The sequence below is a fragment of the Cariama cristata genome, unplaced genomic scaffold, assembly GCF_000690535.1.
Source record: "Cariama cristata isolate BGI_N322 unplaced genomic scaffold, ASM69053v1 scaffold3851, whole genome shotgun sequence".
In the NCBI taxonomy this organism is placed as follows: domain Eukaryota; kingdom Metazoa; phylum Chordata; class Aves; order Cariamiformes; family Cariamidae; genus Cariama; species Cariama cristata.
This window is the reverse complement of record NW_009600876.1, coordinates 75,915-90,907: the sequence shown is the minus strand read 5'-3', so window position 1 is coordinate 90,907 and position 14,993 is coordinate 75,915. Positions and strand designations below refer to the sequence as shown.

The window sequence follows — 14,993 nt, the reverse complement described above, 5'->3', positions numbered from 1 at the left end:
AATATTTAACGAATGCTTGGAACAGTTACATCAACAACTTTGTGCGGAAGGGAAAGCAAGCCACAAAGGGAGTGTCAAAGCAGCACATGGTGCAGAAACCATCCTGAAAGGTAACAGGTATTTTCCAGATGAAAGAATTTTGCCATCTTCCATCTTTGCACCCTGCGAGTCCTTCCAGAGCAGGAATTTTCACCATGTTAGTGCATCTGTAACTTTTCTTCTGTGTTTGTTAACTGCCACATGCAGGTAAGAGGCCGTAATCTTTTACTTATTTAAATTTTATAGTATCAATCTCACATTCTTGGCACTTCACAAAAATTTAAAGTAGCAATATGTGGTGCAACAATCTAACTGCTGGGATATTAATTCAGCAGTTTTATAACTGATCACTTCTCTGATCATCACTGCCACCAAAAGAGCCAACTGGGAGACAGTCTTTGACAGGACAGTATTACAGCGGGAAAAATCATCAATGAGGCAATGTTGACAGAATATGCTTATACATTTTTAATATACAATATTGTTGGCTTATTCAGCCCCACTTTTAAGCTGAGGTAGAAGGATATAAAGCTTTCTGAGCAGAAGGGGTTTCCTGAGATTAGTGTTTAACTAGCCCAGGCTGGCAGATGTAAATTTTGTTAGCAGCCAGACCACTGTTAACACCCAATGGCCTGTTCTTACTGCAGATGAAACTTGGTTGGACTTGATGATTGTCAAGGTCTTTTCCAACCTAAACGATTCTATGATTCTATGATGGCCAGCTCCTATAACTGTATGTGAGGGTACATACAAAACCACAGTTATATGGCATCTTTTGAAAAGAACTTGGTATCACATTTGTACCTTGCACGTTCTATGTTTTTCCTGCCATGTGCCTACGAAAGACAAGACACACATGGGGAGGAGGAGAAGGAAACCCTTTGTCACCACAGCTACTGCAGCGTAGAGCGTCCCTTTCCTCTAGCTGGCTGTGCAACGATCACAACTGACTTTCAAGGAGAGCCAGGCAGAGCATTGCCATGATTTCAGAGGGCTGATAAGTCCAAACACTCTGCTAGGCCTAGAAAAGTATCCCCTCACTAGCATTTCCCAGGAAGGTCACATACTTGCCACAAAGGAGGGGGGCTGGATGTAGACTGCATCAAAGACGGGTGAAGCAGATCCACTCTGCAAGTTTACGGGTACAAGTTGCCACCACAGTTAAACCAATCTAATAGGTAGCTCCTCCCACAGACAGGACCTACTTCTGTCCCTTGCCACAGGCTCCCACTGCTGGTCTGTCCCCAGAGAACTGCTTCAGGATGCTAAACCAGTAGAGTTAGTGCCATTGGGTATGCCGCGGCGGGGAGCGGCAGCGGTGCCCTGAGCAGTAAAAGACAAGCCACGCTACAGGACGACACCAAAAGGGGATCCAAACTGATGGTTACCTTTCATTCCACCAGAGAAGCCTCTCCAGTTAGCAAAGACCATCAGAGGCAGCCCTTCTCTGTTAAAGTCATTGATAGCCTGCGCAGTCTTAAAGGCAGAGTCAGGGAACCACACCTGACCAGCCTGCTGGATTATCTGTTGGGGATAAAAAAAGACTGTTAAGCCTTGAAACACATTAACATAAGAGCTGGCATAAAAACATAGAAATAGATAAAACAAGAGCTGTGATGTGGAATTAATGGGAATGCAGCTCAGGATCTGCTTGCCTACGGAAAAATCGGGACAATCCTTTTGCCATCAATACCAACAGGAGTGTTCCCACTGATGTAGCTAAGAAAAAGGATAGAGATGGTACGGAAAGCCTGACACTATGGCTGCTGTTAGAAGGTCAAGAAGAAGAAAGAAAAAAGGATATGCAAAGGAGAAAACCCTGAAGAGCTGATGTAGGGACAGAGCTGTAAAATCAGGCAGGAGAAAAGCAAAATGTCAGAGTAGAAAGACCGTGAAACACTATGGTTACAGCAAGAGAACAGGGAAATTATTTTTGCTTGCCACATCTCCCAGGCCCTAGTCCCTGCACCTCATCTAAGTCATAAGAAACGCAGGACTGCTGGGGAAGGTGACTCCTGTACAAACGGTCAACGCAACTGTCCATTCACTCCCAGCAACTGCCACACATTAGCGCCTCACCAAGGAACAGCTATACTTTTTTCTCCCACATTTGGGGGAAAAAAATCCCATCAAAACAAGTGCTCTTTCCACAGAGACATTTGCAGAGAACAAACAAGCAACCGAGCACACATTCAACCTACCTTGGCCTCAGAGTCCAGGTTTGCAGGATCAGCAGGGATGCTGAGCTCCACTGTTCTCGTTTCTACGGCAACTACTCCTACAGGTATTCCTCCCAGCCTGGTAACATGTGAGACAAATCAAAATGCATATTTCTATTGTTACACAACTAGACATTTTTTCCAATTTGCATCAAAATACTCAAGAGAGACAAATAATGCAAGCAAATAGTGGAAGAAGCATTCTGGCCTTTTTGAAGAGTTTTGGCATGTGGCTGGAGAATTTCAGAGTAGAAGTCTCAGTTCTCAAAGCAAAACCTAGCTCCAAAAACTAGCACATACCTCACTAAAAATTAAATAGAATAAACCAAAGCCCAAATTTTGAACAACACAGCTGCATCTCCACCACCTTTTACCTGCCACCACACAGATTTTGATACTGATGGTCTTGATCATGAACAATAAACACGAAGACTCAAGGCTTCCCAAGCCCTGTTTCCACCAGCACCATCAGCTGATGACATACATACACAGGCTGCACGTCTAAGCAATGCTGCTGCCTCAGCCACCCTAAACCTCCACTGATTACAAAAACTCCCTCTCCCAAGAGGTTAGAGTGAACGACCGGTAAAAGGTTTGGATTTGCCCATCGGTCTGCTCCCCAGACCCTCTCCTGCAGGATGACTGCAAGGGTGGGAAGGGTGTGGTGATGGACAGATGGGCAGGGAGCGTAGGCACCATGGAGGACGCTCAGCTCCGCTTTCCACAGCGTCTAACCACTCCTTTACACAAAAGACATCTTGCTTGCGATGACAACTGCTTCCTCCCAGGACGGGAGTCCCAGCAGAGCCTGCACTCTCTGCTCAACCACCTCGAGCTGGATGACACACGCTGCAGCCAGAAAAAGCGACAAGGCCTATGTGCACTAGGGGGTTGGAAATATTCCCATTCACTATGATTAAGAGTCTGCCTAGAAACCCGTAATTGCAGAAGCCGTCTTAAATCGGTAACTTATAACTTCTATATTAGGGCCCATGTGACCTAATAAAGAACATCTTTATCCAAGTATTACAGTTATTTATTGAACTTGAAAACAGCTCAAAACAACTTCTGTTTTCCATTATACTTCATATAAATTTTATCAGGCTAGCACATGAAGATGCTACATCTTGTTTTATAGTGTGTCCCTGGACAAGTTGCCATAGAATAATAAAAGACAATTTACAGCCAACAGCACACGTATTCCAAACATACATACAAAAGATGAGTTTTGGCAGCACTTACAGTAACAATCCCAGAAGAATACATTCCTATTTGTTTTTTCAAAATGCCACTGCTTTTGAAAGAAGTCAGTTTCATTTGTATTATATATCCCTGTATGTGAGAGTCCAACGCAACTCAGAATTTGTGAGGAGGAAGGAACTGCAAGTGAAGGCGAGCACAGGCCTGGACAGAGACCCTCCAGCTTTGCCAAATCACTGATTCCACCCCCTCTCCCCGCCCCTCGGTATACTGCTTAACCTAAAAGCCTTGAAATAATTATAGGACGTTGTGAGATAAAACTTTAGAGGGTCACGGACGGCAGATAAAAATATCGAAGTGTATCAAAAGGTCACAGGACATCCCAAGGTTACATGCTACAATTAGGAGTAGAGTCAGCAGGTATTTTCAGCTCCTCTCAACAACGTATAAAGATCAGACAATATTCTGAGTGGAAAGGATGATCTTCAGGGGTAACAGCACTCACGACCCCTGGGACCAGCACTGGTCAGAGACACAGAACTCCAAGGCGGCACAGCTGGGCTGCATCTGCACCCGAACGTCCCTTCGGCTCAGCACCAGCTCGTCTCTGCTGGGCTTGTGCAGCCCACACACTGCCCCGTCGCTCTGTCTCCAGCACTGACGCCTCCTCCTGCCCTGACATGCTATCTGAGGGAACGGGTATGTTTCTCCATATCACATTCTGCACTAGGAGAGTCCAAAGGCAGTTCTAAACCCATTAAATACCCTCGAAAATCTTAAGAAAAGAGCTACAGAGGGACATTTTGCTAAGCACATCCTCGTATCTGGAAGCCTCTTTCAGTTATTACGCAGCACTTCACTAACACATTAACAGAGCTCCTGATGGCCATTTTAGAGGTGTCCAGAATGGACATAATCCTCTGAGATGTTGCACATGACCTCCAGCAAACGTCACAAGCTTTGCTATTTCATAGTGTGACCTCTGGCTCTCTGACCCTCATCAGGAGGACTCTGTAGAGCTGTAGAAAGTCTATCTAAAGCTGTAGAGCTTTAGAAAGTCTAAAAGAGAAACGGGAGCTCCCAGTACCAAATACCCTGGGGCCACGTGTGCTATCAACATAATGGAGATAAGAAACAGCACTCATCCATAGCTATACTGGCTGGGAGCCTGGGTGGCTATCCCAGGTGTGCTGCGTGTTTCAGCAACAGTGGGGTCTCTCCCTCTCACTGAACGCTCCGGTAATCAAACAGAGCATCGCCAGGGATATCCTGGTACTATGGTCAGTCCCTGAGCCACCAGTTTGGTGAGGCTAGAGGCTGATGGAGTCAGACCCCAGGGGTGGCCACAGGATTTCCAGAAGACTGTAAGCTTTATCAGGTCATTTGGCTCTGGATTGTTGGCACTGTGATACTGACAGCACAGGAGGTGAAAGATCTGTAAATAAAAGATTTTTCTTTGATGCAGACTTCCGCTAGCAACTGAGGCACTCTGAACACCCGTCATGCTCAGGCATAACCGTATCTCATTAAGTGTAACACCTGAAGCCTGCAGGATCCCATTCAGGCACTTCAGGTTCTTCTCTCCTCTCTCACTTGCTAACAAAAGGATTAAAAAAAAAAAAAAAAAGGCTGACAATTAACCAAAAAAACTGACATCAATTAGGAGCTGGGAGGCTGCTGGAGGCAAGAGTACGAAGCTCTGTCTTGAGAGGAGAGCTGGCGGTAGTCTGAGGACTGAGGAGTGACAAAGGATCAGCATGCTGCATTTCGACAGCTCAAGCACTTGTAGTGGAAACTCAAGGGAGATAAATGTGCTCTTTCAAAACGGCTTTATTCCGAGAGGAAGTAAACAATCAGATCAGGAAACTCACAGTGCCATTTGGGGGAGGGGGCACAAAACTAGAGAAGAAACTAGAAAAGAGGTGATTGAGAGGGTTTTGAGCCCAGCTCTGATTTGCATTCTGTCAAAATACAGGATCCTATCTCCAGGCTCCTGCTTCTGCCAGCTCTGGGAGTTCGCGGACCTGCAACACTGAGAATGACCCAGTCTGCAAATATTTTCAAGGCAGGGATCTAAATCTCGAGGCAACAGGGAATATTTTAGAATCCTGCAGAGGTAAGGGGCAAGCAGCAAGGTAAGGGGAAGCGACCCCCCTTGGGAAAGGGCCAGTGCCACAGGTCTCTGGAGCTGCACAACTCCGCATCATGAAAAACAACTAAGATCAGGTGTGGCAGGTGCTGGTTTGGAAAATGCTGCAAGTTATTCCACGCAACCTCAACATTAAGCTCTCGTCTATGCAGTTTCTTGCCATTTGCTCTAGTTTTAGCTGAACTTTTCTGGTAAGTCAAATAAAATGCAAAACAATAAACTGCGCAATGTTATCTTCAACTAAGTTGGAGCTGCAAGGCGGCCTCACTATGCAACCATATACCTAGGGAAGCATATATTGTCTGCCATAATTTTTAACAATATCTCTCTTTTTGGCTTTTGTGCATGTTAAAGCTGTCATCTCCAAGCAAAACAGGAGAAATGATCAGACTGTGCTGCATTCACGTAGAAAAGAAGTATTCTATTCAAGTAATGACTTATTTTTACTTATAGCCATCAACTTTCAAAGGATGTTCTAGAAAAATGCAAAGCATAATGAAAACTTGATTTCAACAAATGTCTAAAACACCTCTTAGAATTTACCTTGCTCTACCAACCACAACTGTCTGCGCCCAGGGCTGCATGATCTCCAGGAATGAGCCATTGTCAAAGAAACCACTTAGCCACTGTCCTTTTTGACCTAAAGGGAAGGGAAAAAAAGGGAAATATCAGAGAAGGGATGGAAGAAAGAATATCAAAGGAGCAACTGAAATTTGCTTAAAAATGCCAACTGGAGAACGTGGCACTGTCTTTTTATTTATTTATTAAAAGATTACAATACAAGGGAACATTAGACAGCTGAGCATTTGTCTGCCTTCAGCCATCATGTCTTATTTCATTTGCTAGTCTGCATAAAGACAGTAATTTATCAGCAAAAGCATCATTTATTGTTAAACGATGGGGTTCGGATAGCAGAGGGACTTCGCATGCTTTTAAATAAATAACTGTTTTTTTCAAGACACCACAAACATTTGTCAAAAGGCAGTAAAGTCATTTTCAAAATGCCTACTTCTATTTTAAAACTTATCTCACATTTTTCTCTTGATTCTGCCTAATCTTTCCTCTAAAGAAAGAATGCTGAAGAAATCCAGGAACCAAATATAAAAATTTCTGTGATATTTTAAAACTAGACCACACATCTGAGCACGTTTCACACATTTTTTTAGACAAACTGAAGTACTCCGATAGCAAAAGCCTGCTTGCTCCGTAGAAGACACCAGATGATGCACCTCTCCCTAAACCAAAGTATGCTCAAAGAGTCACCACCCTGGATCAGACCGTACGCTATCAGACCTGTTCTGTTCCCCAAGGAAGGCAGCAACTTCCTCACGCTTGAGACAAATCAAACCATTCCCTGAAGAAAACATTACCAAGATGACTGTGCAGTTCTAAGAGAAATAAACTTTTCCTGACCCTGGTAGACAATCAGCTTCTACCCTGAAGTGTGAGGGCTTGATTATGCTGATCATGCTAACTATGAACTAGTATTATTTGTCCTTGATACTGCACTGGCTTTATAATACTTCGAGTTCCTCCTGCATCACAGACCCCAATATATTGACAGTAACTCTCCATTCCCACGTGCAACAACATAGCTGTTCACTAACAATCCACATACAGTCCTTCAAATAAAATTCTCAGGATGGCAATTACGCCCACGGGAAGCAGGGTGGCAGTTTACAGCATATTTCTATTTTCCACGGGTGTTTCTTAAGCGGGCACGGAAGTTAAGCCTCGCTACGCTGACCTGTGCAGTGGCACGGCACTGTTTGCGCTCTCCAGACAGGAAGACTGTGGCAGAAAGGTATTCCAATATTTCAGCTCAGACCCTACCCCAGTGAACAGGTAAGGCCATGATGGAGAGTTTTCATTTGGGTTGACTGCTGATGCTGGATTGGGGAGCGACAAGGAAGATTTGCAGACAGACTCTCTTTCTGCCGTCCTCCAGCCTGTACAACCTGTATAGTCCAAAGTCAAGGCATCGAGATACTCTACCCACTCAGACAACTACAGAAATCACAACTCTCTGGGGACACCTGCTTTCCACTGGGGCTCCATGAACCTCTGAAAAAAAAAACAAAAAACAAAAAACAAAAAAACCCACACCCAAAACAAACCCCAAACCAGAATCCCTCCTAGCTTTACCCCTTGGCACACAGCTTCTGAAGAATGCTTTAATCTGAACAAGCACCTCTGCTTCTGCAAACCCAAGTCCAAAACCAATTAAAAGTGGAGATCCAAGCAAGCTAACCTCTGCTGACTTAAACAGGATGGAGAGTGTTTTATCAAGACCAAACTTGTAATTACTGTGTTCTACATTCCTTGCCTCTGTGGCCCCACTGTAAAATGTGACCATCCATTTCAAAATTATCTCTTTATCGTGAGCCCAAAGCTGATCGTTTAGATTCTGGCCTCGTGTCGGGCGTCAGTTTGAAGAATATCACGGCAATATCTCCTCTAATAAATGGCTTTAACTTTTCACCTAGGAGATATCTGCTTTAACTTATCACAGGGAATCATCTGCTTTCCTTAACGCTTCCACTAAATTAAAATCTGAAGTCACTCGATTTGGAAGCCAGCGTTAGCTGCACTCAGACAGCTGGATGAATTACTTGAGAGATGATGAAAAAATATTATCCAAAACCAGAAAACTTAGTTTATCACAAATCTCATTTTAGCCCCCCAAACTCATTAATAACAGTAGGCATAATGGTCACCCAGTTTGCAGCTTGTACGTACACAGGCTGCACAACCCCAAAAGCATGCACAGGGGTTCAATGGTTTGCAGTGTTTCCAATACAATTATTCTCCAAGATCTGCAGAAATACTGTGATTCCTTTAGCGTACAGACGCTTTGTACATGGACTTTCCTCTGAACCACTAAAAAAAAAAATAAATCTATAGCAGTAACTAATAATATAGGTGTTGTGAAGCACTCGGAATTTATGTGTTATTTTTATATATTATATTCAAATTGTTTAGAACTAATTACTTTATAAGCTCTGAAATATATTTGGATTGCAGACACACAGCCTTGACAAACAGCCTTGAAACAAGACGCATTACTGCACATCCTGGCCACCAAAGATCTACGTACTTGGATTTGGGCGTCCAGCCAGCATCCAGCGAGGATCATAGGGAGTCTTGGTAGGAACAAACTCTATGGTTCTGTCTATAAGATCCTTGACTTTGAGGATAGGAACAGGGCTGTATACACTCTAAGGGAAAAAGAAAAATACCGAAGGAAGTAATTCTCCTGCATGGCTTTGCACCAAACACCAGCTCTAAAGGACCCAGCCAGAGTCTTCTTTCCCCACCCTGCACAGCCTTTTGACTGATGGGATCCCAGAGCCTTGGTGAGAGCCTGAAGAAAATTCCAAGGTGTCCAAGATGCTCCATGCACTCTCTCAAACTCTCCTGTGGCATCATCTGGCATACGTTGTACTTAATTTGCTCTTGAACTTCAGGCATAGCCAGCATTAGTGAGGGGTTGCAATTTCATTTCTGAAAGGTGATCAGGCCACCTGACTCTTTTTTTTTCCTGAAGGAAGGTGACCTGCGTGTTCTTGTTGCTACCTTCCTGGCTGCAGAGCAGCTTACACATATACATCAACTCCCAGAAATTACTGCCTCAGAGGGGAACTTTTAGAGTCTTTTCAGTAAGAGACAATCCACTGCTTACATAAAACCCTGCTGCCCAGAGTACTGAGGGCAGCACGCCAGGGGAGTGATGTGAAAGTACCCAAGGCAGCACCAGGCTGTCCCGCATCCCAGTTCCTGCAGCACTTTAAGACAAAAACTACCTCGTTTACTTCAATACCATAATGCTTAACAGCCTTGATCATGAGCCTAAACCATTTTGCTAGGCACCATACAAACACAAAATAACCCCCACAGAGTGCCACCCACTCCCCAAAACCCTGTGAACAAAGCGAATAGGTAGTGGCACCGTGCACTCCTGCAGGGCCAGAAATTACCTTTGGCATGTAGGAAAGCCACTGCAGAATAGTGTAGACTCCTTCAAAATCGTCACACACAGTGCTGTGCGTTACTCCGTTGTTGTGCATTATCTGGATCCCACCCAGCTGGTTGTTGGAGGTGTAAACTTCCCGTCCAAGCACCTTTTGAAAGAAGAAAAAAAAAAAAAAAAAAAGGAAAACCATCAGCGGATGGGATGCAACAAAGAGGTGTGGGCTAAGGAGATACATACAAGTCCATCCCTGCAGCAAGTCATGATCACTTCAACACCAAAGGATGGAGCAAACCACTTGCAATAGACCTTCCCAAGCTCTGTTTGCAGGTAAGGCCTTATGAACAGTGATCCCCAAGGGGAATCATACAAGTAGGGAAACTGAGGCAGAGGGCAGTTACATGACTTGCCTTTCCCCAAGCAGCAACGGGCTCAGCTCACTAACTGAAAATTGCTCCAACTGAGAAGACTGGTAGGGTGGACCCACTTAAACCTTTAATTGGGGGAAAAACCCAAGACCGTGCATAAAGATGGGTATAGCAAAGACAAAGCCCCACCAGCTCCTTAGAGAGACTGGAAAGAATAAGACTTTGACTGCTGGGCTTCTAATTCTCTTGCACAGCTCCATCTCTAATCTCAGCCCAGGCACCGCAGCTCTTTTCTCATTCTCCTGCTGTCTCTTTCCATTTGCCCTCTCACTGACTGATACACTGATCTCTCGGTCACTCGGCTTTCTGCTCCACTGAGTCCATATTACTAATAACACCTCTGCCACGGCCAGTTTACCTCATGAAGGCAGGAGCACATCATTACAAAATAAACTCATAACTTTGACATTCTAGCAAATACATGCCGTTTGTTATTTTTATGGGTTGAGTCTTTCTAACAGACAGAGGGCATTACATACCTGCTTCATTTAGATCTTAAAAAAACCCACAACAAACCCTCAAACACACACAAACAACCTGCCCTCCCCCACCAACCAACCAGCACAGCTCGTTTTAGGAAGAAGGGCTACCCCGAGAGAGGAGCAGCCCGGAGCCCAAGGCAACCCGGTCCTTATGGAAGGGATGCTTGGGTCTGACTTCATCCTCATCCCGATGTCCTACAACGAGAGCTCAGGGCCTAACTCACCTCACCCATAGTATAGGGGAACTCCACATTTCTCAGGATTTGACCTTTCGGGCTGAAAGTAAGACAATGCTAAAGGGATATGAGAATCGAAAATTTTGATCTGGTTCTAAAATTATACTCAAGCAATTAGCTTTCTTCCTCCACAACAACAGTTAATCACAGCTGGGGTCAGGGGGCTACTGTGCCCATCGAAAGCATTGCCTAACCAGTAAGGCACAACGCTATCATTTGCTAACTCCAAATTTATTTTCCTTTGGAGGAGAAAAGGCCCAGTGGTCTGACATTTCACAAAACTCAGCATTTTACAAGCACTAGATGATCCTCACAAAACTCCCCGTGAGACAGATGTCACTTGAGATTTACGTACAGAAGAAACCGAGGCACAGAAGTTATGCAACTAACCCCAAAATTTAGAAGTCAATGTAAGCATTGTGGTTTTGCACAGAGATGTTCCCGGGTCTCCCCTCTGAGCTCAAACACCTTCATCTTCCTCTGACAAAACCAGTGCCATGAAAAGGGCATGGTAGAAGAGACAGGAGCATAGATTTAGGTTCAAGGAAAAGCAAAGCACAGGCCTCCAGATGCCAGGCACAAGCCTAGCTAAATGCTTTCCACAGAGGAAAATAAAAATAAAGGGGATTTAAACTCCCCATCTATGAACTAATGCAAAAGTATGTACATGCAAAATGGGCCTCTGCTGCTGCTTATCTAGAGACACTGTAGACAGCTCAGGTTTACCACTGCTGACAGGCAATGAAAACAGTCTAATATACCGCCTGCTCTCGCCCTTAAATCCCTTTTTGGAGATCAAGATAAATATGCAGTTCCTTTTCCCGAGTGCTCCAGACATTTCAGTGAAGTGGCAGAGCATTGTGAGGGGCTGTGCAAATGAAATCCCTCTGTAATACTGAGCGAGCGTAGTATTTACTTGTCAGTGCTTGTCAGCAGAGGCAACGGAGTCCCAAGCTGCATTTAAAAGCTGGACCGACGAGCACTCGCGGCCTTCATTTGTATGACATATATGTCCACACATGTGCACTTGCACCTGTGCCGAGTGCAGCAGGAGGGGTAAGTCCTATGGGCACGGGCAAGCTCTAAATCAGACCCTGACTTAAGCACAGCCCAAAGGCAAAGCAAGCGCTCCGCTGCCCAGTGCGGAAACTGCGCAGTCAAGGGGTTAAAGAGGTTGTCTTCATGGGACCCTGCTAGGCTGGGTGCTGGTCCCCATACCTGCTTCTGCACGGGTGCTCTTCTGTCTTCTCAGGACTCCCAGAGATCCTGCCAACTCGTTTCACACATACAGCTGCAGACTGAATTGGGTGCCAGAGGTTAAAAGGCACTGAAGGGCTAGCCAGCTTACAGACAGTGATCATTGGGCTTGAGAAAAAAATGAATGCAATAGCTCATCCATTCAGCTCTGCTAACCACCTCATCTCTGACCTCAGAGGACTACATTTTTAAAGGCTGACAAGTAATTCAATCTCCAATTAACAATCTTAAATGGTGCAATGCATATTGCTGTATAAATGTTTCTGCAAGAAAATATCTGAGGGTAGAACAGAATATATCTGCTGGAGAAGTCCAAAATTGATGCTTCTGCAATCAAAGGATTCAGGTGTTCCTCAATAAGACATACGGTCAGCAGAGGCACAAGTGGATTTAGAAATGTTGCCAAATCAGTTAGACAAGTAACGCTAGAAACAAGCATGTGGGAGAAAAGATGGCACAGGATTAAATCCTGCATCTGATATGACCAGAATCTGTCAAAAGGGTAAACTTCAAACCGGGAGAGTTTGGGTCCATCAGGGAGGTACACCGAGTCACATAAAGGAGGAGGTCAAGAAGTGAAAGTAGCATTAGCCCGAGGCTTAGAGAAGGGGTCTGTTTAACGGCCAAACACGTGCGTGGAAGGGTTAAGTTCCCAAAGCAGGTCCTTCCTAGCAGAACGGTTACTAGCACTCCAGGGAACAGTCAAAGATGCAGCTACCACAGTCAGCTGCCATAGGCCAGAGATCAAGAAAGGTCCAGCAAGAGAGGTGGGAAAGAACAGGCTCCAGGACTTTAAAGCTGAGATACACAATACACATATACCTGAATATTGGCAAAATTTGACCTCTGATTTTGTGCTTAATCTGATGGCAAACACAGACAAAAAAGAGCAGCCATGAACAGCAAAGCACCAGACTGTAAGCTTCTGGCACAAGAAAATTTGCTTTAGATTAAAATTCTTTCCGCCCCATGAAAGCTCAGAAACCATGTTTCTGTCCACCCAGTTTGACATGCTACCAGTGAAAGGAAGCTGCTGTGGGTGACTGGCCCCAGACAGAGATGCCATACTTGCCCCTTCTGAGGTCTCTAGTGAGGACCCCTCGCTTCTGTTACTACTGCTTTCCCACATGTTATCCCAGCTCCTTGGCATTTTGGATATAATTTACTTTTTTCAATTCGGCAGCAGCGGGTCGGACACTTCGGAGTGAGGTGCAGCTGGAAGGTGTCAGCAAACAGGTCTGCTCTCCCCAATACCAGCAGTCCTTCCCCTCCTGCCCCTCCAAGCACCACCATGAACCACAACCGATAAAGCAGGACTGCCACCACCTACTCCTTGCCTAGCTGATGCCAAACAGCCTCCTGGTCACTAGGGACCCGGGTCAGATTCGGATGAGCCACTCAGTCTCCCCTTCCTTTGCTCCTGAAGACAAACCTTTCAAGTGTGCAGAAAGCAGTGCATTTAACAGGGGACACAGGACAAAATGCTTCCTCTGCACCCCCATCTCAACAAAAGGACGAGGACCCCAGTGGTCAGAAGGCAGTGCTAGTTCTACAACTGCACATGTTCAAGCTCAGCCCACGACTGCGAGAACACACACTATTTTCCAGATAACGCAACCTTTGATACCACATGCTTACAAAATACATGGGCAGCATTGTCAACACTTACTTCATTTGGTCCTCCAAAAGCCACTCTCCCTACTGTAATGGGAAACTGCATTTCTTTTTACTTCAGAGGATCTTTTGGAAAGTACAAAGCAGAGTCAGCATTCTAGCAGCCTTTTCAGCCTTTAAAAGACCAACCTCAACAGGTTTATAGGCACATCATATGCATATTAATCATTTTCTAGCACTCAAACCCATGATGACCAGCTGCTTTCTCTGTGCTCCTTTTCAGAAAGTGAGCTGCTGGTTACTTGAGACTTTCACTGCAAAGCTGGTTTGGCTGCAAACTTGATTGGCTCATATGTCTCATCAAAGATGAAAGATCTGAAAAAATGACAGCGGAGGGCTTGAATGGGAATCATTATGTAACATAAGTGCTGTTATTATTCAGAGCATATCATGTGTTTATATCAAATATAAGTGCCAGATTTTTAGCCGAATAATTTCAATAATTGCAATTCCCATCCCACAATTTATATTATCTGCCAGAAACCTGAAGCAGGAAAGGCACATGCACATACTATAAACAGCCTATTTTTCATAAACAGGCAGAAATGATCGGAATGAATGTCTCATCAGAAAACACAATGTAGGAACTTAAAACCTGACTGCTATTATGTGCAGTCAAGCCTCAACAGATCTTAGAGCGTTCATTTCTATCACTCAGCTCTTCCCTGCCACGTATCATGTCATTAGAAAGTAAAACAGCAGCAAGGCCGACCAGGAGCACCAAGCTGAGGTGGGATGCCAGAAAGAGCCGTGCTCCTGACCGGACCGTTCGGGACTCTTTAGCCGCCGACTCGGACGGTGGCACGAGCACAGACACCTCCTCTCCGCCTGGGGATAGACTGCACTTCTTGCATTTCTAATCCATGAATGTGTGCAGTTCCTGCACTTTTAATTTACGAGCGTTCGGTGGGGGACCCTTCTGACTTGGGAACATATTGGCTCGGTCTAATGCTTGGAGATTATTAAAGTCAGAGCTATACTCCACTATCAAGTCTACAGATCTTTTATTTAGAAGATATGGTGCTCTAAATGCACAAAGAGCTCCCTGTCACCTTCACATTAAAGCCCCTAGTGCCTGGTAAATGGAATTATATAGCTGTCATCTCCTTTCCCCAAAGTTTTAAGAGTACAATGGGCTCATTTTTTCACACTCCATCCCAGCTTCAGAACTAAGAGACCTACTTTGTATTGATTTAAAGTCTCAGAAATAAATAAACCTGCTTCACCAATGTGATTCACAAGAAATTCATGATACACTATTGCATGATATATTTCAAGCTGTGGCTCCAGCTCTTTTTTTCTTTTGGTGAGTGATGGGGGAGGTGGGAGGTAGGGGGAG

The 14,993-nt window shown here is 44.8% G+C and overlaps 1 protein-coding gene across 1 annotated transcript in view; it reads right to left on the bottom strand.

Annotated features, from left to right (window-relative positions):
- Window positions 1–14,993, bottom strand: part of LOC104169304 (acetyl-CoA carboxylase-like) — a gene marked incomplete at its 3' end in the record, with an annotated part of 108,749 nt that overhangs the window by 17,877 nt on the left and 75,879 nt on the right. The window contains 5 exon segments of the mRNA XM_009710200.1: window positions 1,428–1,563; window positions 2,241–2,337; window positions 6,151–6,247; window positions 8,705–8,825; window positions 9,585–9,728. Coding sequence (XP_009708502.1) covers window positions 1,428–1,563; window positions 2,241–2,337; window positions 6,151–6,247; window positions 8,705–8,825; window positions 9,585–9,728 — 595 coding nt within the window.